The following is a 23,645-nucleotide window of genomic DNA, read 5'->3' as shown; positions in this document are numbered from 1 at the left end:
AAATAGTCAATTATCTTTTAAAGAAAAGGAAAAAATATTTTCTACTTACTCTTTGGTTTTTAAAAGAGAATGATTTTGTATACTTACCTACAAGTTTATGAAATTATTCATCACATGATATAAAGTAAGTAATAGAAAAATTATTTATTTCAACAGGATCGCTGTTTCAGGAGCTGCGGTGGCCATTCACATGTAAGAAAGAACTGGCTTGGATCAGTTGTCTTCCCTTTCTCTGCTCTTCTGCAACAATCTGAGGTGATAGAAAATGGTTATTTGCTGATTATTCTAAGTTTTTATGTCTAGCTCATAGAAACGTTTACTGATATCTTTGAATCAGATTTTGTGATTGGCAAGTTGCTAGGTCAGTTAAAGCAGTCTTGTATTTGAGAGCCATTGGGGTGCTGGAGTGTTTGAAGATTTAAGCTGTCTCTTGAACAGAATACACCCACAAATTTATTTCTTAAAACTTTAAAATGTTTATTGATAAAGAATAAGACCACTAGCCTTAGGTCTTAAAGCAACATTTATATTTGCATATAGTAGTTTTATAAGACCAGATTCACAAATGTTCTGAGTAATAATGTTGCTTTGTAAGTATAAGTTCCAGCATCCTCAGCTCCTCAACATTGTTCATTGTTAATGGTTCATTGTTAACTGATGATAGTACCTGTCTCTGTTATACTTCCAGAGGGCTCTGCTATTGGCTTATGTAGCAAGAATACATGCCTACGTGACCAGCAAAATATAAAAACCCAGCCTAGATTCCACTTTGGGCTATTACTTACAGGACTATGCCAGATATAGAAGATTCAGAAATGAATTTTCTAATTCAGTGGAGTTCACTGTCTACAAAAGAAAACTCACATTTCGATACAACCTGATAATGCTGTAGAGCTTTGATAGGAGCATAAAATTGGTACAATGATGCAGCAGGGAGCACCTTACTCTTCCTAGTTTGGAGGTGGAAGAGGAAAGTTGTTCAGAGGGGTTGGAGGTGAGTAAGAGGTGAATGAGGAGGAGAATGAAAGATCAGGGAAGTATTTACACAGGAGATAAGTTTTGAATCAGGTCTCTAAAGATGAGTTTGTCAAGCAAATGAGGGCGTTTGACTCTGAAGGAATTATGTGCGTATTAGTACTGCAGTCAGCCGTATGCCACAGAAAACCTAACAGTGGCTGATGTAATGGGTTTATTTATCACACCTGAAAAGAAGTCTACATGTCAGTGCAGCAGCTCAAGAATATCTTCAAGAATCCAAGCTCCTTTTGTCTTTCTGTTCCACTGTCTTTATCATGCGGCTTTTATCTTCGTAACTGCAAATTGCTCTCTGCACCTCCAGCCTCATATTTATGTTGCAGATAGGAGGCAGGGCGAAGCATGAAATGGCAATGCCTGTGTCAGGAATACAGACACCCCACTAGAAAATCCCAGCAGACTTCTTATATTTTGTTTATGTGACTTGGCCACTACATGACTATCATGTTGTCACCTAAAACTGTTGGTAAGAAAGGAAGACAATGGAAATTAGGAGAGTAGAAATGTCTGCATAATATGCAATCACAAGATGTCATGAGGGAATATGTTGCATATGTAAGTACTGCAAATAAAGAGCGATAAAAATAAAAGTTGTTGGAGGTAAAGGCTTCCTACATTTGTAAATCTCTGCAGATGTTTCTTAGTTACAGGCCAGACTCTAGGCTAGAGAGGTAGTTAAAAATGTGAGCTTCGAAGTAGGACAAACCTGGATTGTAATTCTGGCTCCACTATCATCAGCTGTGTAATTTTGCACAAATTACTTAAATTTTCTGAGCCTCAATTTCCTTATCTACAAAATGGAGAGAAGAGTAGTGTCTACTTCATTGAATGATATGATCTATATCAAACATTTGGCACAGTTCTTTGCACATAGTAAATGCTCAATAACTGTTAGCTATGATTATTAGTTATTATGATTGTAAATTAGCTCCTCCCTACACACACACACACACACACACATACACAGATTCCCTCCTCCTATGGACCTATGAGTTGTCCTTGCTGTTGTTACATTTTTTTTTTCCTCTTTCTAGACCCAATGCAAAATGTAACATTGTCTTTTAGAATTTTCTGTGAGCCCAAAGTAGATATTTTAAAGCTTTTATCACTTAGGTACAGTCACACACACACACACACACACACACACACAGATCCCTCCTCCTATGGATCTATGAGTTGTCCTTGCTGTTGTTACATTTTTTTTCTCTTTCTAGACCCAATGAAAAATGTAACATTGTCTTTTAGCATCTTCTGAGCCCAAAGTAGATTTTTTAAAGCTTTTATCACTTAGGTACAGGAACTTGTTTTCTCATTTCATCCCTTTCTTACTCTTGCCCTTTTTGCATAGTACAAAGTAGACAGGGACCCAGAGTGTCAAGCGTGCCTCTGAACAGATCACCGTGGACAACCTGTCAATCCTGTGCACATAGATATTAGTAGAACCAGCGCATACCCATGCAAGCCTGTTTCCTCCTGCGGAGAAGACTGAGCTGGACTATATTATATTTCACTTATGTTTATTTTAATCATACAGAATTGAGCATATTGATATATATTTTTTTCAGATTAGTGGAACATTTCAAGTAAATATTCCACCAGTTTTGCTTGGATATACTTGGAGTAAGACTTATGTCTCTCCTAAAGAAGATTATAATGGGCAGAATTTAAAAGAATGTACCTTCTTAAATATTTTTGCGACCATTGAACCTCAAATATCATATGTCACCTGTAATCCAGGACTAGATAAGGTAGGTTTTACATTAAATTATTTTTATATACACTATCAAAGAAGTATAAACAATTTTAGAAATCAGTAATAATAATTTCAAAGCTGGCAAAAATGAGCGTTGGTTCTTGATATTTTCCTGTGCGAACAATATGGTACAAAGTTAAAATATTTTAAACTTGATTTTAGTTTTCAGATCAAATAGATGTTTTGCAGAGAGCACAGAGTTTTAAAAAAAATTGTAAGGCAGTATTTCCCAACCGAAGAATTACAACTACGGTATTTAATGATGAAGGGATACAGATCCTAGTAACAAGATATATCAAGGCATTAAATCCACCTCAACAACTCCTGGACATATTTCTTCACGATTCTAATGCAACACTTGTAAGTTATCTTTATTTAGTAACTTTATTGAGATAATTCACATACCGTATAGTTCACCCATCTAAAGTGTATAATTCAGTCATTTTTAGTATATTCTCAGAATTGTGCAACAATCGCCACAGTAAATTTTAGAACATTTTCATCAGCTCCAAATTTATATTTAACTTGTTCACTTTTTAAATATTAACTTCAAGTTTAACTTTCTTACTAAAATTGTCTTGCCTTAAATAACAGTTTCCTGAGAGAAAAACCATCTATTTTGCAATGTGTCCTCCTGAGCCTCAGATGGAAGAAAATATTTCTTCCTGATCCTTTACATTTCTGTCCGCTTGGACTAGAGTCATTGTTGCCACACTAGTTCACATGACTGTACTGGCTTCACAACTTTTCTATGAACCTTAGAAAAATGACACAAAAAATACCTTTAACTTCCAGACGAAATAAAAAGTTATGTTTCTTAAAGGATTATGTCCTTCTAAGGATTATAACCTATGTTATATTTTTCTATGTAAACTGCCAACGTAACACTTCCACCCCAGCCCTATGTGGCTTTATGCATATCTATACCAGCTGTCAAAACAGACATATACTCAGATTTTAATTTTGTATAAAATGAAGATATATTCATTATAGACTCAAGAGAGGATATAGCTCCATCCACCTTGAGAAAGGAAACTACGAAATCAGAAATATAAATCTCTCCTTAGGAAAAAGTAAACTTTGATAAAGGGCATCTATGAAAAAAAACACTATACCTTTTGTTTATTCAGGTTTGATTGAGTCAGTTGGCTCTCCTCAGAATTTTTTTTTTTATTTATCCATTATAAAACTCCTAAGGGATTCTTTAAACTAAAATCCAAATTCCTAACTTAGTTCGCCTTTTGCTATACTCTGCTTTTCCATCCCGAGTTTCTTCCTGCCGATGTTTCCTGATACCCAAAGTCCAAGGAGATAATAGGGCTTTTAGTTTATTTCAAAGATAATATTTATCTTTTTTAAAAAAATATATAAATCCTAGCTCCTTTGCTTATCAAGGACTGTGAACCATGACAGTACAGGGAAATCATAATAGTGCATAAATGGTGGCTATTGTTAATTAATGAAAATGTTAGTGAACTTTCTGTGTTAACGCATTGTTTATTTATTTGTATCCCTTTCTCCTTTCCTGCTTTGGTCTAAGTCCTTGTCTCTAGCCCTAGAGAGGGAACAATCCACAGTATAATTTCTGTTGTTTGAGAAATCAGGCTACACCAACATCTTCTTGCTTCAGCAACTCATAGCAACTTATCTTAATAAAATAATTCTGATAGATTTTGAACCTAAAAGTAAATCAAACTTTTGCTGTCCTTCATTTCTTTTAAGTTTTTTAACAGTTACGAAATATTATGTAAAGTATCATGTTTAAAATTTTAATAATTTATTACAGTGAAATGAGATGGTTAACAGGCATGCTCTAGTGTCAGGCCAACTTGGGCTTATTCCTACAGACCTCATACACTGTGAGCCGTGTGACCCTGGGCAAGTTATCCTAACACTCCAAGCTTGTTGCCTCTTATGTAAAACAAAAATAATAATAGCCTGTACTTCAGAGGCTTGTAAGATACACAAAACATGATAATATGGCCTATAAAGCACTGTGCTTGGTGATGGACATATAGTATGAACTAAATAAATGTTAGTTAATATTATTCTAGGACCTCATTGCTCGCTTCGTATCTTTGATTCCTATTATGCCTGATACACTGGATGAAAATGATGATTTTGATATATGGATGACATCAGAGGTAACAAATTACATTTTATAATTAAAATTTATAGTATTTCTTACTTGCTTTTCTTTTAAAGAAACCTGTTTTTAAAATATGTAGTACTTTGCTTTGTGAAATTTGAAAGCATTTGATAATTTAATACATCATTTTCAGCTCTATTAACAATCCATAGAAGTAATTCTGAAGGATCAAAAATTTGACTCCACGTTACAAGTGGTAGCTCATAAATATTTTGATCAACAGGAATTTCAGGAGTACAATATTATGACAAACTCCAGAAAGAAATATGGCTTGTCACTATGCAGCTGGTCAGACCTTGAAGTCTAGGGCAAATGCTACCACTTGTCGAGAAGCTTTCCCTAGTCTCCCCGCATCTGCATGAAGAGTGTATATAGCAGTGCTCTTCCTTAGCACCTGGAGTAAAGGTCTCTTTAGATTGGCTGCCAAATAAAACACAAGCCCCATGCAGTATTTGAGACTAAAATATCTAAAATTTTTATCTAAAATGCAAATTTAATTGGGCATCTTATTTTCCCCCAAATCTGGCAACCCTAATTAGAGCAGTTCTTCCATTCTACCTTAAATCATATTTAGTTGCTTATATATGGACCCAACACCCATATCCTGTACATACACATCCCAAGTTTAATCTTGAATTAATAGGCAGATCCAATTCTTATTCGTTTTTATATTTATCACTTGTACACTGCTTTAAAATTAGCAAGCACTCCATACACATTTTTAATTTGAAAATACTAGTATAATGGGAGCCTAAGAGAGGGATGCTTTCCATCTGGGACAGATAGTCCTGGCACTTATCTAGAATGTTTTAGTGGCTAGATTTGAGCTGAATTGGATTTAGGGGGCACAGGGCTAACTTCATAGGTCAGCTACCCTGCCTTCTACTTAGTGAGAACAAGGGAAACACAAACCAGTGGTCCCAGCAATGCAGTGATTCAAACCTGGTAGAACTCAAAGATGTAGTGTTAACTCTGGACTCTTCTGAGACTCTTTCAATTAATTAGAAAGTGTTTCGGGGTATTATGACTCTGTAGAACATTGAAAGATAGCTTCTAAAATAACTAAAAATAACCATAAATATAACCATTCAGGAAAATACTCTGAGTCTCCCTCCTTCCCCCAACTCCAAACACTACTCATAACCAAGAGGTTACTACAGGCCTGAGATTCCTCTTGAATGAGGTCTTCTCACTGACGTGAACTCTTTGGCCGTGAGATACCCATGGGTGATTGTCACAGACGTGAGTTATTTATTTTTTAGAGTTTTTTAAAATTAAAATATAGTTAACATATAATATTGTATTAGTTTCTGGTGTACACCGCAATTATTCAACATTTATATACCTAAAGAAGTGAATCACCATGATATGACCAGCAACCATCTGACACTACAACACTATCACAATATTATTGACTATAGGCCCTATGCTGTACACCACATCCCCGTGACTTATTTGTTTTATACCTGGAAATTTGAACCTCTTCAACTTTTTCCCTCCTTTTTTGATTTTTCAAGTACGATTGACATTCAATATTATTTTAGACATGAGTTATTTTCTCCTACCTAACTTACAGTCTTTGGAGTCAAACAAACCTTGGTTCAGATCCTACTTTGATCACTTAATAGCTTCATGTGACCTAAGTTAAGTGATTTAGCTTCTTTGGACCATAATTTCCTCATCTGTGTCACACAAAAGGTTTTGAAAGGATAACATATGCAAAGGATCTGGAACTCGGTATATTAGTTACCTATTCTCATCCATTCTCTCCTCCTCTTATGAAATTCAGTCAGGGGACCCTCCTTGGCCTGACAGTGATGACTACTCATATTCTGTCCTTCACTCTTCTGTTCACACTTTTCTTTCAGAAGAACCACATTACCATCCTTCCTAGCCTCCATCTCTCACCATCACACCTAGCCAGTACATACTGATGTGGCCATATCAGTTGTTAAAACATGGAAATGCTCCCATAATGATTGGTAAATGTCACTTCCAAGACCTGAGCTCCTTCTCCCCAATCTCCCTGGCCACCATAGCCCTTTTTCTGGGGCTCTAATGAACCAGAAAGCACATTCCCATTTAAATGGTGCAGCCGCTACTTAGCAATAACAGATCATTGCCATAAAAATATTTGGGCCTGTATATGTTGTTAGATCTTTTGATTTTTCAAAAGATCCAGAAATCCAGAGTTTTCTATGAGATCTCTCACTTTTTAAAAACATTCTGGTGGTCAAACAAAACACACCTATAGGCTAGAACTATGTCATAGCCACCAGTCTGCCTGCTCGGCTGTCCTTTTTATCTCCTGCTACAGTTGCTTAACTAAGCACCATATATTTGCTTATATCCAGCTCAGTTGTTTGGTTCTTTGAGTTGAAGTCAAGTTTCAGGCTTTCTTCCTGATTGGGTTCCAACTAAGATCTCTTCCTTTCTTTGATTTGAGAGCACCGTATTAGTACAGGACAGAGTGTAATACCATTGACCAAAGAATCCCTTCCTCCAAAGACACTGCGATTTCCTATCAGATGAGGGTCCATAAAATACCAATTCATATCTCTCTGCTTGTCCAGAGCAGTTTAATATTAGTCCTAAACAAAAATGTCCCATTTTGGCTAATAAACTATTTGGTTACTTAACACAGTAGCCATGTTAACTGTCCCATAGTAAAGGTCACAGCTGTGTTCTGAGTTAATATTATCTCCCGATGCCCTAGTGTTTTATCAGGCAAAAGATGCCAGAGCTTTTGGCTTTGCAGTCATCCTAGCATTACTTGCATTACTCACCTTTTTCTCCCCCACCCTCTTTGTTGTTGTTGCTTTTGTTTTGTGTTAGCGCTGCATCAGTTTGGCCATTGGAAGTAAGGAGGAGCATGCCATACTTCTCTGTAATTTCTTTCTGTACTTCGGAAAGAAAGCTTTGGTCCTCCTGGGAACCTCAGTGTTAGAAGTAAGTACTGGAGTTAATATTTCATTAGTGTAAACAGAACTAATCAGCTATCAGCTGCAAGTTTAAAAGACTTCACCCCCAAGTTTCCATCTTTTCACAAGCTAATTAATGAATTTTGTGGGCAAGCAATTATTTAGTTAAGAGGATCATGCTGGTTCATCAAAATTTCTACAATGTAAAGAATGACTTCCTTTTTTCTTCTTTGTAAGATAGTACTAATAATAGTGCTACTTCATGGGATTACTAGAAATATTAAATTACATAGTAAATATATAGCACTGAGAAGAGCACCTGGTTCATGGTAAATGCTCAGTAAATGGTGGTAGTGGTGGTGGTGATGTAGTAACAGTTATAATAGTATTTGTACTTGTTAACTGCTGTCACCACCATCTTTGTTTTTAATACTATATTTTAAGATCCTTAAAAAATACTTCCCCTTATTCTGCATTGCTCAGTTTTTAATTATATGAGAAGTGGGCCAGAAATTCGTGTTTACCTACCTGAAATTTTTACAACTCAGTCATATACTCTTTTATTCATATCTCCAGAAAGCTGTCTTTTTTTGGACAGTTTCTGTTTCAACCTGAATATCTTGATCAATGTCAGAATTTTGAGTCTTGTTTTATGGTTTTTGTCATGATTATTTATTTCTCTATATTCCCTTGGCGAAGCTTATTATTTCTGTGTCAGTTGTGTTAGCTAAAAGCCTGTGGTTCATTTTCCCATATGATCCCCCTCTATAGCTTTAAGTGCCACTAGATGGCAGTAAACAGTCAGTAGTCCTTCAGACGTTTGCATTTGCACGTGTGAGTTGACATCATGGGTGGCTGCCCTCAGCTGTGTTTGTTTTTGACCTCAGCTATGTGGTTAAGGTGAAGCCTCCTGCTTATTGCAGAGATGAACACAGTGATAAAGATCAAGAGCTCTGGAGTTAGGGAGACCAGGCCACACTGCACAGTGTTGAGTATGGGTTTGGGGATTCTTCAAAGTGGGTTTTAAAACACAGCAATGCCATTTCTTTCTTCCTCCTGTCCTGTCCTGTCCTGTCCTGTCCTGTCCTGTCCGTTCCGTTCCGTTCCGTTCCGTTCCGTTCCGTTCCGTTCCTTTCCTTTCCTTTCCTTTCCTTTCCTTTCCTTTCCTTTCCTTTCCTTTCCTTTCCTTTCCTTTCCTTTCCTTTCCTTTCCTTTCCTTTCCTTTCCTTTCCTTTCCTCCCCTTTCCTTTCCTTTCCTTTCCTTTCCTTTCCTTTCCTTTCCTTTCCTTTCCTTTCCTTTCCTTTCCTTTCCTTTTTCCTTTCCTTTCCTTTCCTTTCCTCCCTTCCTCCCTTCTCTCTCTCTCTCTCTCTCTCTCTCTCTCTCTCTTTTTCTTTCCTTTCTTTCTTTTCTAGCAATGCCATTTACTAACTGTGTGATCTCGTCCTTTTTTGCTTCTCTGAGTGAGCTTCAGTTATCTCCACCCAAAACAGGAATAATACCATCTACTGTTACCCTAGACAAGCTCTTTAACCTCTGATTCTTCATGTCAAAGATGGGCATAATAATCATCCCTACATGACAGAATTTGAAGTGAATCAAAGTGAGAAAATGAATGTGAGTGCTGACTGCAGTACCTGATGTACATAAATACTCAGTAAATGTTAGTCATTATTGTTGTTATCTGAAGTTTTTATTCTTTGCCTAGAAAGGTTTGCACTTCAAAAGGTATGTGCAAAGAAAACTCACAACAAAGTAATGACTACTTTTACTTCTCAAATGATTTTTTGTATACTACCTCTCTAGCCTCTCATTCCAGATCTTGTTCCCAAAATTAATGTAATGGCTTTTTAACTTTACTTGGCTTTTTCAGAGCCTTAGGCAAGTTTCCATTCCCTAATTCTGTGTGGTGTTCCCCCTCACTCTCCCGAGTATGTTCTACTCAAAGCAGGGCTAGTCTGTACAGCACCACTGTGTAAATCAGACAAGCGCCCCTACCTCAAAACACTTGAGGCCTAGCTGTTGGGAAATTGTCAGAATGTACTGATTTGGTTAGGACGATGTATTTATTGCCATGAGGGTACACCCTCCAGGACCATATATGACAGCACTGGCTCAGAAGTTCTCTCATTTAAATCCTCATGCTAGCCTGGGCCCAAGGGTTTCTGGAATCCTGGCTTTTTTTCCTTTCCAAAAAATTTTAAAGGTCCTAAAAAAAGGCTTTTAGAAATCAAAGATATCACATACTTAGATTGTCATTTTCACATACAAAAATGTGTTAGGCCAATCACCTACCCAGAGTGACTTTAACTCCTTTTCCTCATACAGGGGCATGTGGCTTATGTATTAACCCAAGAAACTGATGAATATTTGCTTTGGAATCCATTAACTGGGCAATCTTATAAGCAGTTTGACCCATTTTGTCCTTTACAAAGTGTAGACTGTTTGTTTGATAATGAAAATGTAAGTACTGGGGAGGGACCTTATTTTGAGTTATCTTCTCAAGAGACCGATCAGTGATCCTCCACCCTAGCTATTCATTAGAATCATGCTGAGAACTTTAAAGAAAATATAAACTTTCAATTAGAGTCCCTAAGATGTGGGGCCAGTGAAATCTTTTATTCCTAAAGACTCCCCCAAAGGTGATTCTGTAGTGCTTGCAAGGTTGAGAACCAATGAGCAGTCTAATGTTCATCTACACCTGGAATCTTTTTACCTCCTACCTCAGAACCTCCCTTGGCTTCTGCCACTTCACTGGGTAGTAGGACTAAAATTTTGCTTGTAAAATTTCACTTCATCCTAGCCAGCTATGGGCTTTGGGCTTTTATGGGCCTGTACTGATTTTATATTAATGTTTTAATAGGTCTGGTTTAATATTCAGCAGAATAATACACCAATGGCTGTACATTTTGACTATTCAAAGGAAAGTTTCTGGAAACAGTTGCTTCCAAAAAATTTTCAAGGGAGACATGCACAAAGCATACAGGTAAATCATTTTTCCAGGTGTGTCAGTATGAAAATTACCATGGTTCTAATCTTTACTAGTTGTGACAGCTGTTGTTATATTGCAATTGCTTATTGAATTATTTGTCAATATTAACAAAATCTAGTTTTCTCTGCCATCCGGCCTAAGCTTGGGCTACTCTGATCCCTTGCAGAAAACAGGAATCGGTAGCAGCTTCAATGTAATGTAATTTGTATTTAAGTAAATTATACGTACAGAAAAGTACACAGAATAATAATTCCAAATATGCAATTAGGAGATTCTGCTTCAATATAACACTTGGAAATATTTTTTTCTGCTGTGAAACATAATGTGAACTCAGCAATACTGATCTTGCCGAGTCCTTGGAAGGGAACTATAAACCTAATGAACAGTAGCATTGGCTAAACCTCTGTCAGAAGCAGTTCTTCCAATGAGATGCTCAGAAGAGAATTTTAACACCTAGAAATAAATAAATAATTAAAATGAAGAGAAAGAATTTCAAGTAAAAGGTGAACCAGAAGTCACATGATGGTCACGCTGGGTCATGGGGCAATCACGTGAGAAACAGGTGACGGTCACTGTGTGGGTCATGTGGAAATCACATGCAGGTCACTTGGGAATCTACAGCTCCTTGAATTTTTTTCAAAGTGAATATACTCATCTAGCCAGCATGAAGTCTCTTTCTCTCTTTTTTTAAACACAGATTTTACTCTAAATAGCAGTGAAAGGTAATTCATTTTTAGTTTCTTAAAGAGGTAGCAGGAAAGAAAATTCCACCTTACATAACTCCTTAAAGACCTCTACTTATAGAAGCTTCTCTCCACCCAGATCTCTCTCCCTTCTTCCCTTCTTTTCATTCCTTTCACAAATCTTTATGGAGAAGCTACCACATTCGGTGCTGGGTGGCTAGTGATGAACAACATATATGCCTGGGTCTTGCTTTCAGGGCACTTACAGTCTCAAGGGGAAGACAAATGAAACATTAGTAAGCAAACAGTGATTATGAATTGTGCTGGTGCTCTGAGGGGACTAACTGGGGGCTCTGATGCCTGAAGCGGGAGGAAGACCAGCCAGGAAAGAAAGAAAAAACAGCTTGGGTAAGAGTTTAAATAGCAAGGACAAAGGCCTTTAAATTTTAAAGTAAACCATGTTTAAATGTTCATCATAAAACATCAACTATAATATCAAGATGATGTAATAAGTTCTTATTTTGACCTAGCCCTTCCGTTCCATATCCAGGGCCACGATAAAGTATAGAAATTGAAAAACAACACGCTTACCTGGCTCCAAACCATGATAGTTCTTTCGTGGAACAGAAACAGGACAGAAACACTAGCAGTGAGTGGGGCCAAACGACAGAGGGCAGCAAGGTCTGAAAATGCTTCATGAAATCCAGTGACACAAAACCAGACTTACACTTTGAATCCAGGGACTGTGATAGGGCTCCCTATAGTGCTACTCTTGAAAGAAGATGGGGAATAAACTAGAATATTCTTCATCCAGAAAATTGATACATGCGTTAGGAGGTATTCATACTGTGAAATCTGTGCAGCAGTATACACACACACACACACACCAATTTACAATAGTTCTCAACTTGACTGTATATCCATCACATCAGAATCTCTGGGGGTAGAACCCAAACATCAGTATTATATAAAGTACCCCAGGTGATTCCAATGTGCAGCCAAGGTTGAGAACCATCGACATAAATGAATATGAAAAAATGTAAGGTTTAGCAAAATAAAGATGTGCAAGGACACCTACAATACAAAGCCATTTACAAGAAGCTTGAAAACTCTATATTGTTTATGTGCACGGAGATATTTAGTGATAGTATAAAAGCTTTCATAGGAAAGGTAAATACCAAATTTAGGTTAAAGTTTACCTTTGGGGGAATAAAAAAAGGAACAAGATCCTTTCTTTTCAGTATACAGGATACTTCAAGTATACAGAAGTACTTCAGAGTATACAGAGTACTTCAAGCCTATCTATACTGTTTTACTTCTTTTTAAAAATTCTAAAACAGGTATGAAAGAATGCAAAGATTAGATATAGTTAGGTGGTAGGTAAGTTGGGTGGATGTACATTACATTAGTCTCTATGCTTCTCTGTATATTTAAGGCAGTTCACAATATCAAAAAGAAGATATGGTGGTTGTGGGGGGGAAAGTCAAATAGAACCAAAGCATATAAAGTAAAGAGTTTTTCTCCTGTTCAACATCTTTTTCCCACTCAAAGAAATAACCACTGCGCATCCTTCTAAACGTTCTCCATGCAGCTGCAAACATATATTTCTATCCTATATTATATATATTTATAAGTTTCCTATTTGTAAAGTCATTTTAAAGAAGGGGAAATGAGCAAACCACATTTACAGCATCCACAGGCCATATCTTGATTTTCCCATCCTAAAGTTGTGAGTGAAGCTTTGCTGCCTCCGAGGAAGAGAATGATATATTTAGAGATGAGGTAGGTTTTTTGTTTCCTAGTAATCATTTTGTTATTCATTTAGGCAATGTTTATTGAGTGCCTGCTTTGAATCAGCGCTATGTTAGGTATAGTTATCACGAGGAAAACTCCACGTCTCAGTATTCTTGGGACTTGTGTTCTAGCAGAGGAAACAGCAGGAAACAAGCACTTGTAGTACAGAGTGATAAATGCTATCACAGAATGAATGTGCTTTTGGGGACACACAGCAGGAGGACCTGAGGGGAAGGGAAGTTGCAACAGTTTTCTGGGGGGGAAAAAAAAAGTAATAACCAGCACAGTGAGGAAGGGTAAGCAGGAGCTCCCCTAGAATAAAATCATGGAAGAGAGTGGTCCCGGCAGAGAGCGGGAACAGCAGGCGTGAAGACCTGCAGTGGTGAGGACATGTCTGTAAAGGAGCTGAAAGGCCAGCTTGGCTGTGGCCAGAGAGTGAGCAGAGATGAGCTCCAGGAAGAGCAGTCCTGGTAAGGATTTGGGCCTTTATCCTCAGGGCAATCAGAAGCTAACATCACCAAGGCAAAGGCTGCCATGTTCAAAATTGTGTTTTTAAAAGCCACTCTGGCTAAGGATAGAATCTAAACCTTTTGCCAAGGGAAATCACAAATATAAAACTCATAGTTGCATTTGACTTTTATGTCTACCGATTTCTTTCCTGTGGGTTAATGGCCCTTGATCTTTGCCTTGCCACACACGTACCAGAATAACCACTATCCATAGTGAACATTTTTTGTTATCACAGTTGAGAACACAAATTTGAGTGTGTATAATGAGAATGTGGGGATTCATAAATGAGTTAACAAGGAAATCCACTTGAAGTTTCAAAGGATATGAATTCCCTGAAAGAAAGGGGCCTTTGCCAGAAAAGAAAAGTAGATTAACACCCCTAAAACCCCATAAATTTATCAATCAGTGTAACCCAGGGTTCTTTTTCGAGCCTGAAGCTGGCCTAACTAATCCACAAGGGCTGTCTGGATTGGGAAGTTGGGAAATAAGGGGCGTTGTTTGGAGGGGTAGGCAGGCAGTGGTTATTGACAGCAATCAGAGAATTTAGTCTACCATGTTCTATTGTGGGAAACTCCCAGTTCCTGACCCTGTTCCCTAACTTAGTGGTTCTCCAACCATGGCATCAGAACCACCAGGAGCGCTTGTTGAAACAGATTGTTGGCCCTTACCCCGGAGTTTCCAATTGAGTGGGTCTGGGCTGGGGCCAAGAATCCGTATCTCTAACAGGTTTCCAGGCCCAAGATTGCTGGTCAGGGGCCACACTTTGAGAACCGCTGGTTTCGATCATCGCCTGACAGACTGGGCCTTCTCAAATCACTCCTGAAACTTTCTAGGATCTAGAGGCCTAACAAGTGTTGCCCCTTTTTAAATCATAGCCCTCATTCCACTCATGAGAGAGAAACATCTGCTCCTGTCTCTCCAACTGCCTGTTTCTCAGCTCTGATAAACCCAAAGTAAAAACTCTAAATCCAGCCCCTCGCTCTTGGGTTTGTGAGCCCTTGATTTTGGGTGTGCGAGCCCTGCAGGGAGGAGATGGCTGGGTTTGGGGTAGGAGTAGACTTGAGAAGGCCTCCCCTCCTCCCAGCAAACATGGTTGTGGGGGAGACACGACAGAGCATTGCTCTCTACTGTTGGTAGAGTGTCTGATGCAAAGGCTTGGGATAGGGGAGATTGAAATGGACTCTGTGTGTGTGTGTTTGTGCGCGCGCGCGCGCACGCGCGCGCATGCAAACACAAAGACCTGGCTCCTGCCAGCTGAAAAACAAATATTCAATACTCAAAAAAGGAAGATGATAAACCATGTAAAAAAGAGTAATAATAACAATATCTGATGTTTATTGAGCAATATATGCCAGACTTTATGTGTATTACTTTATTTTAAAATCTTCACAAGAAGATTTTAAACCCCCAAGAAGTAGGTACGATTCTTGTCCCACTTTTAAAGATATGGTAACAGACTCAGAGAGGTTAAGTAACTTCACCAGGGTCACAGTTAGTAAGTGAGAGAGACCTGTGTAGCTGCCAAAGATTATCTCGGTAGAATCAATACACATGTCAAATGTTTGTTTGAATTATGGGGGCAGCATATCTGCCTTACCCATAAAAAATGTCTTTTTAAAATCCACCTACCCTCCCATGCTCTGGTGAAGTAGTATAAAAATCAAAGGAAACGCTATGGTCTATGTTTTACCTCTGTGCCTCTGCAATTCAATGTTTTTGCCACATGAAACAGGTTTGGGTTCACCCTCATTATAATTAGCACTCCAGGGGTGACTGTGATGTAAAGATGGTCTCCTAGAATCTTTCCTAACTTCCAGTTATCTGTATTTCAGCCTAAAGAAATAATTTATTCTGATACTAATAAAAGCATGGTAGAAGATCTAAAGAACAGGTATGATATATAAAATTATATTATGATTACTGTGTTTTCTCTCTAATCTTTCATTCAACCACCTTTCAGTCTTCTAACTCAGTCACTCAAAATACCTATTAGAGTCAGCAACAGAAGCATGAAATGGAGATTATAAAGTTACTTCCATTGAGTCATGTCTCTTGATACATGCACTGAAAAGCAACTCCTCTACCATCTAGGACATTTCTTGAAAAGACGGGCCAAGTTAAAAATGGTTGCCTCTGGAAAACATTGTGGGCTACTGTTGGGAAGTTCTCAGCACAGACACCTGTTGAGCCCATAGTAATAATAATGCAGTAGTTAATACTTCTTGAATTGTCGTGAAGGTAAATGGCCCACAACTTGGTGAAAACATCCAAGTTGGGTAGTAGAAACATCAATACTGTCCCTCCTGGACCCTCCCCCCTTCCACACACACGTGTGCCCTAGGAGTTGTTCAGTCAAGCCCAAAGAGTCACAATCTTTACAGCTGGCCTCACTCCTACTCCAGGTGTGTCCAAAGCTTCCAGTGACTCATGTTGACATAGCAGGCTGGCATGTAATTTACTACCAACTAATCAAAACACAGCATGACAAAAATCATTTTGCCACTCCCTTCTCTCACTAGCACATAACCCTCACTCCTTATTCCCTTCCTTCTCCAGTTCTTAACAAAAAAGGAAGAAATGCAGTTGGGAAATGGTTCCCAGCTTCTGCTTTTCATCAGAATTGCTTCCTGAGCTATTTGAATAATCAAATGCCAGGGTCTCGGACCAGACTTGTTGAATCAGTATCTGGAGGTGAAACATTTTAATAAAGTCTTACAGGTGATTCTGATACATAGCCACTACTGAGACGCTCTGAAAAACTCCACACTACTTAGTTACACTATAGACTCAGCCAGGAGGGACTCCCAGCAGCTTCTGTAGCACATACTGATTCTGCACAGAGGACAGGCTTCCCAGGAGAGTCTCAGGAACCACCTTTCTCCCTCCCTCAAACAGTTCATCACCAGGCACTGTTTTAGGGGATGGATATAAAGGCAAAACTCCCTGCCCTCATAGAGTATACATTCTAGTAGGAGAAACTAATCACCGTATTTCTCAGTCCAGTGCCTCATTCCTCTTGCTGAATTAACTGATCTAATTAACTTATCCCCGCTAACATTATCCCAGACCAGATCTCTGAAATTTTGTAAAGGCAGTCTCTTATAAACCCAAGGTCTTATGTCAAAGGAGAGTCTTGTGGAATCGAAATGTCAACCCAGGAATCATAAAGTAGGTGTCAAATCACAGCCAGTAACAGCAGCCTACACACGAGTAACTGGAAAAGATATGTGCCTATGAGATCTAATTGCTGGCTACCCCGGGAAGCTAGTTTTCCCAAGCCAAGCAAGAGCCTTCTCCTCCCGGATTTGATTAATGTGAGTGATAGCAGGTATCCCTAGCCATAGAGGTCTGGTTTCCTTCTAAATTTAAAAAAAAAAAAGCATCATTCTCATGCTTGAGTAAAAGTAACAAAACTCTTTTCACATTTATTAAATGAGTTGTAATTTGTCATAAAAATAATCTTACTGTAGGATCGAAAGGACTCTGAAATGTAAAATTATGGAATGGCGACCAAAGCAGCCAACACGTTGGAATCGACAGTATACTTTTATTTTGCGACAAATTCTTCCTAAGCTAGAACTTGGCACTGGAAGCTTTGTTTCACTTGAAGAAGAGAATGAATTTGAAAGACTACTACAATTTTATTGGGTTTGTATATGATTTAATACATTAATGACATTCGTTTTATCTATGTTGTTAATTGCCAGATAATAGTAATCTTAGCTATCCCTGAAATCTCTTTTATCTTGATCCTAGATAGATACTATGTCATTAAATGCATTTACTTATAGAAATTTAAAATGTAGTGAACAGCTATTACCATGACCACATTGCATGACATTTTCTTGGAATTAGTTATATGTTTTAGGATATATAAACCACAAACTTTGGAAAGAGATGCCCAAAAGGAAACTACTTGCAACTGAGAAACTAAAAAAATGGTCTCTAGATGCTAGTAATAGAGTGGATTTCCTGTCCCTGGTTCTGGGTAAGAAGACTCCAGGCAAGCTTTAATATCTTCTATGTGCAAATTACTCTCAGATTTATATGTTTATCCTTGGCTTCTCTCGTTACCTCTTCTCTCATATATTCACCAACACATTTGACATCATCATCCTGGATGATAAAAAGGCATCTCAAACTCATCAAGTCCATAACCAAACATAATATATCATTAGAATCTTCATTCTCTTCCCCTACCCGACCTCCAGTTCTGGGAACCCACTTTGTCTCCTCCTCCCTAGAAACCTGTCCAGTTGGTCTTTGAAAGCCCCATTCTCCCCAAGGGTGAGATTCCTTCCCCCTATCATCTCATAGACTAGAATATGTCTCCTCAGGAGGTCCCCTGAGAGAAGAAAGGAAGGAATCTATTGGGAGTTAAATATTTATGCTGCCAGGGAGGAATCAGCAGGCATTCATGAATAGGGAGGAAGTTGTTTCATTTTGCTTTCTTTTTAACCCATTTCCCCTTTGCCCTGAGAATACTTGCTGGCAGCGCGCTTGCCGCTACAGCAATAACTCATGGAGTACAGTCCTGACCTTACCCCCAAAGTTTGCCATACATCTCCCATTCTTTTCACAGAATTACATTAAAACAGGACTGATGAAGTTGGAACAGCTTGTTTTAAACAGAGAACAGATTCTAAATGATCTGGGGGAAAAAAAAAAAGATCGCAAAGGGAATGACTGTACCTAGATTCTGTGGTGAACTTACAGCACTGAAATGGTGTGACAAGGAGGAGGTAACAGTGTTGTCAGTATTCCACAATGATACTGGGATTGAAGTAGACAGTAGAAATGGAAAGAAAACTAAAAAGCCATGTGTCATTGTGGATTATAACAAGAACATGGGAGCAGTGGACTCGGCTGATCAGATGCTCACTTCTTATCTGACAGTGCAAAAGGCACAAGTTTTGGTGTAAGAAATTCTTTCGCAACCTTCTAAACATTACAGTGCTGAACTCTTACATCCTGTTCAAGAAGGACAGTCCCGAGCACGTGATCAGCCATGTAAACTTCAGACTGACGTTGACTGAAAGAATGCTGGAAAAGCATCGCAAGCCAGGGCAGCAACGTCTTCAAGTTCGCCCATGCTCTGATGATGTCACACCTCTTTGCCTGTCTGAAAGGCATTCCCCCAAGAGCATACCACCAATATCAGGGAAACAGAATCAAACTGGTCACTGCAAAGTTTGCTGCTCGCACAGCGACGAGGATGGCTAAAAGATCTGGAGAGTAACGCAATGTTTTTGTGCGGAATGTGATGTTCCGCTTTGTGTTATTCTGTGCTTTGAAATTTACCACATGAAAAAAATTATTAAATACTGATCATCATATATACATTTCTGTTACATTAGGATTAGAGACAAGTTCTGTTTCGAAATAACTCCAGGAACAGTTTTTATATTTTATTTTCACATTGAAAACCAGTCAAATTTGCTTCAACTTCAAAAAATGTGTTTATGTAAAATTAACGCTGGCGAGCTGCACTTTTTTTTTCTAAACAGGAAATGAGTTAATAGAATTAGGGGTAAACAGATGAGCGAAACTTAGTTAAATATAAACCAAGGTTTAAAACTTGGAGTCCCTTTGTAAAATTATCTGACTATTTAATAACATTCAATCATAAATCTGCACTAAATCCTGCAGCTTGGGTTCAAAATTCTGGCTCAATCACTTGCTAACTTTGACCAAGTTACCTAACTTCTCTAAACTTTCTATGCCATTGGGCAAGATAAACAGGCATAAAAAGTTATCAGTTTTGTGGTAGTAGTGAGGATTAAGTGAGCTAATATTTACCCTAGCACCCAGCATTAAGCAGATGTCTAATTAGTAAATGTTAACCATTATTTGTATTCTGTGTGTACCGTACTGGGCACTAGGGTTAGGACAATAAACAGGACAGATGCCATCTTCTGTATTCATAGAGACTATGGGCTAATTAGAAAGACAAGCCAAAAAATATGTAATTGCAACATATTTTATTAAGTAAGCTAGAGAAGGACAGTGTACTATTCAACTGCATGGGAAGAGCACATGAACAGAATTGAGGATTAGGAAAAGCCTCTCAAGGTGAAGAATATGAGGGCCGAAAGAGGTTTATGATGTGTTGTCTGTGTGTTCTTAAATAGATAATTTAACATAGGACCATGTTCCATAACCCTTTAATCCTGTCTCACAGCTATCACTTAATAAATATAAACTGAATCAATGTTAAATAAATTCTTCCAAAATGCTTACTTAAATCTCTCATTTGTAAGACCAAGTAATTTCCTTGTTGGCAGTTTGTTGTCCTAGAAAGGGTGCAAGTTTGTGGAATGTTAAGTGTGCAGTTTCTTGCATCAGACAACCTGGCTCTCCTTCTCTTTGTGTAAAGTAGGGATTATGATAGAACCTACCTCATAGGGTTGTTTGAGGATCAAATATGTATATGAAGTATTTAGCACTGTACCTGGAACATAGTAAGCACTCACAAAATAACTATTGTTATTTTATGACTACTATTTCTTTGAGGCTTCTGTAACCTTTTTGCACACAGTAATTCCCAGTTACTTACATGATTGTAATGTGGCTTTATATGTAATTCTGTCTTTTGGTCCAGGTTGCAGGATTTCCTATCCAGATGCCATACACAGATATACAGTCAGTTATTGATGCCATATATCAAACTGGAATTCACTCCTCTGAATGTCCCCAAACAGAATTTGCTCTAGCTGTATACGTTCACCCATACCCAAACAACATATTATCTGTGTGGGTCTATTTGGCTTCCTTAACTCGACAACAGTGAAAAGGAAGACGAGAAAGGGAAAAGGTTATATTGCGAGCCCCCAGACGAAAGGCAACCAGAACTTTTCTGATACTTTGGGATTTTGCTACTTATCCTTAAGTTCAGCCAAGTGTGAGCCCAGTTTTTGGTTCACTTATAGAGTTGAACACCATGGAGACTCACTCCCTGAGTCTTTGAGGATGAGTCTAAATGACCTCACCAGAGACCTTTACAAGAAAGACCCTTTGGGAAGTCTGGTGGCCTTGGGTCACTGTCTACATTAGGTCTTATTCTGGAAAAGAAGCAATTCTGGCCTCTCCCTCTAAAGCCAATGTTACTCAAATTGTGGACCTCACACCGCCTTCATCAAAATCACCTGGAGATCCCTACTGAAAACGCAGATTTCCACACCCCACCTAAGGCCTGCTGAATCAGAACTTCTCGGAGTGGTGCTCCAGAACCCACAGTATTTTAAACAAGCTCCCCAGGTAATTCTGTTAAGAATAAGAACCCTGCCTTATAGAATGCTATAATTACTAAAGTGAGGCTGGTATGTTTGATGCTAGTTCTAATGCAATTCCGGGTAGAAGCTGTTCAAATAGAAACCCTAAGGTCATTGCCTCTCATAAGATAAAAGATAATTTCACGGGTTAAGAATAACAGAAAAACATGCTGTGTTGGTTGAGCTGTGAGGTCAGCTTCCAGGGTCTTCTCAAAAGTTTTTACTTGGGTCGTTACTGACATGAAGTCCTGTCAGCTCTAAGCATTTGTAGGGGACTCACAGGAACCTATCTAATATGCTTTCCTAATTCTCTGAGAAAGAGAGAAAATGGTCTCCAAATGTCAGGGCTCCTTTTTTCCTCAGTGAACAGCTCCCCATCCTGCCTCTGGCACTTTCTTGCTGCTTTCCTTTCCCAGTCATGGCCCCATGGAGGCCCATCTACATCCTAGGAACCCCTCAAGAAAGAGTGGACAGAGATCTTAGTAGGAAGCACTGTACTTTCCTGCTTTTTTTATTGTTCTGTGCTTCATTGAGAAAAGTATGTATACAGTTTACTTAAATGTTACACAACAACTTATTTAAAAAAAAAAAAATCAAAGGATACAGATTTCCAAAAGTTGATGAGAGTAGTTTTATATGAAGTAAAGATAAGAGAGAATTCACCTCTCGCATTTCAGGAGCACTGGTGCTCGTTGGGTCACTCCCACACGCAGAGAGCAGGGACCCCTCAATCTGTATCTTTTCCCCAATACACCTGCATAGGCTAGTGTCAGAGAAGACCTTATTTATTTGCAGTGATATTATTCTTGGACCAAATTTGAGATCACTAGAAAAGCAAAAAAAGTAGAGATGTAGGTGAAGAGAATGTTTTTTCTCCAAGGTTAAAACCTAATTGTGTGTGTCTTATGGCATGCATAAGAAAACTGATCAAAAATTTTGTGTGTATTTGAATGCTTGCCTTTAAATGATATGTGAAGTTTTGTTATTAACAAGTTTCCCACATTGGTTGGAGCAGCACACATTGATATCTGTGGAAAGACTAGGTTGCCAAGGAAATGCTGCATTCATGCAGTTCATTTCTGTGGCACTGTGAATGTTTACATGGCTATTTTTTTTTATTAGTTATTTATGATTTTAGAATTGATAAGCCAGTTAAGAGTAAGCATTCATAGACAAGCACAGAGGACTCTCTGTATTATATGCATTTTTAACGTGTGTCCTATATGTGTTTCTCAACTAAAATTTTTTCCTATAAATTGTGTGACTGCCTGCAACAAACCATTTTTCATTTGGCTGTTTTAAAAATACATTATTTAAATGTAACATATAATTTTAAAGTTCTTTATATCATTCCACAAACAATTACAGAGCATCCGCGGTGTGCCAGACACTTCAGGGTGTACTGAAGTACCGCAATGAAGAGCCAGAGGTCTTTCCCCTGTGAGGCTTATGTTCCTAAATTGAGAAACAGACTGTTAGCAAATAAACAATAAATAAGCAAGCTAATTTCAGGCTTTTCTGAGTACTATCAAGGGAACAAATAGGATGGGATGATGGAGAAGGACTTTGGTGTAGGCATGGAGGGTATAAACAGAATAGTCAGGGAAGACCTTTCTAAAGAGATAATGTTTGCGCTGAGAGTTAAAAGATGTTTTATCAGTTAGAATTGCATTCACTTACATGTAACAGAAATCTAATCACAGTAGCTTAATCGGATAGGGATTACCTTTTCACATAACTGCCAAGCCCAGAGAAGGCAATCCAAGTCTGGTAGGGTGGCTATATCATAGGTGCACTAGTCTTCATCCATCTTCTTGGCCATCTCTATGAAGGCTTCTATCCTCTAGTTCAGTAGCTGTCAAACTTTAGCATGCATCAGAATCACGTGAAGAGCTTGTTGAAACAGATTGCTGGGCCCTACACTCTAAGTTTCTGATTTGGTGGATCTGGGTCGAGGCCTGGTAATTTGCATTTATAACAAGTTCCTACGTGGTGCTGAGACTGCTAGTCTGGGAACCACACTTTGAGGACCTCAGTTCTAGCCTCATGACCATTTTCATGGCAAGAAAATGCATAAAAAGAAGGGGAGGTAGAGGGTGCAGGTGGTTTAGCTCTTTTAAAAAGCTTCGCAGGAGTCTGTTTACTTATATCATATTGGCCAGAACTGTATCACTCCTATTAAAAGAGAAGTATTTTAAATGGCTATATTGCTCTCCTAATAAAATCAGTGTTCTATTGTTGGTGAAGAAGAAGGGGACGATGGCTATTCTGTACGCATCTCTGGCTTCCCAGAAGAGAGGAAGCCAGTCATGCAGAGACCTGTGGCAAGAACATTTCAGACAAAGAAAACTGCAATTGCAAAAGCCTTGAGTCCAGAAAGAGACTTACATGGGAGAGAAGAATCGTAGCACATAAGGTTGGAGAAGTAGACAAGGACTAGATCACATAGGCCATGGTAAAAAGTTATATATATATATATATATAAACTGGAGGTTTCTCAAAAAACCATGAAAAATAAAAATATATAAATTCTCCTGCT

The 23,645-nt window shown here is 38.4% G+C and overlaps 1 protein-coding gene across 3 annotated transcripts in view; it reads left to right on the top strand.

The window, feature by feature from the left end:
* The window catches only part of CC2D2B (coiled-coil and C2 domain containing 2B), a 77,292-nt gene extending 56,295 nt beyond the window's left edge, over positions 1–20,997 (top strand). Inside the window, exons 26-35 of one of the 3 annotated variants that reach the window (XM_025042347.1) lie at positions 157–255; positions 2,601–2,783; positions 2,951–3,148; positions 4,843–4,932; positions 7,773–7,886; positions 10,185–10,319; positions 10,720–10,842; positions 15,668–15,726; positions 17,306–17,483; positions 20,437–20,625. In XM_025042347.1, the coding sequence (XP_024898115.1) occupies positions 157–255; positions 2,601–2,783; positions 2,951–3,148; positions 4,843–4,932; positions 7,773–7,886; positions 10,185–10,319; positions 10,720–10,842; positions 15,668–15,726; positions 17,306–17,483; positions 20,437–20,625 (1,368 nt within the window). Of the gene's footprint in view, positions 1–156; positions 256–2,600; positions 2,784–2,950; positions 3,149–4,842; positions 4,933–7,772; positions 7,887–10,184; positions 10,320–10,719; positions 10,843–15,667; positions 15,727–17,305; positions 17,484–20,436 lie in introns of all 3 variants that reach the window. The other 2 variants (XM_006925928.1, XM_025042348.1) reach the window with 2 other exon arrangements.
* The last annotated feature ends 2,648 nt before the right edge of the window (positions 20,998–23,645 follow it).

The sequence above is a fragment of the Pteropus alecto genome, unplaced genomic scaffold, assembly GCF_000325575.1.
Source record: "Pteropus alecto unplaced genomic scaffold, ASM32557v1 scaffold88, whole genome shotgun sequence".
Classification (NCBI taxonomy): Eukaryota; Metazoa; Chordata; class Mammalia; order Chiroptera; family Pteropodidae; genus Pteropus; species Pteropus alecto.
The sequence above is the reverse complement of the archived record's forward strand: the minus strand, read 5'-3'. Positions and strand labels throughout refer to the sequence as shown.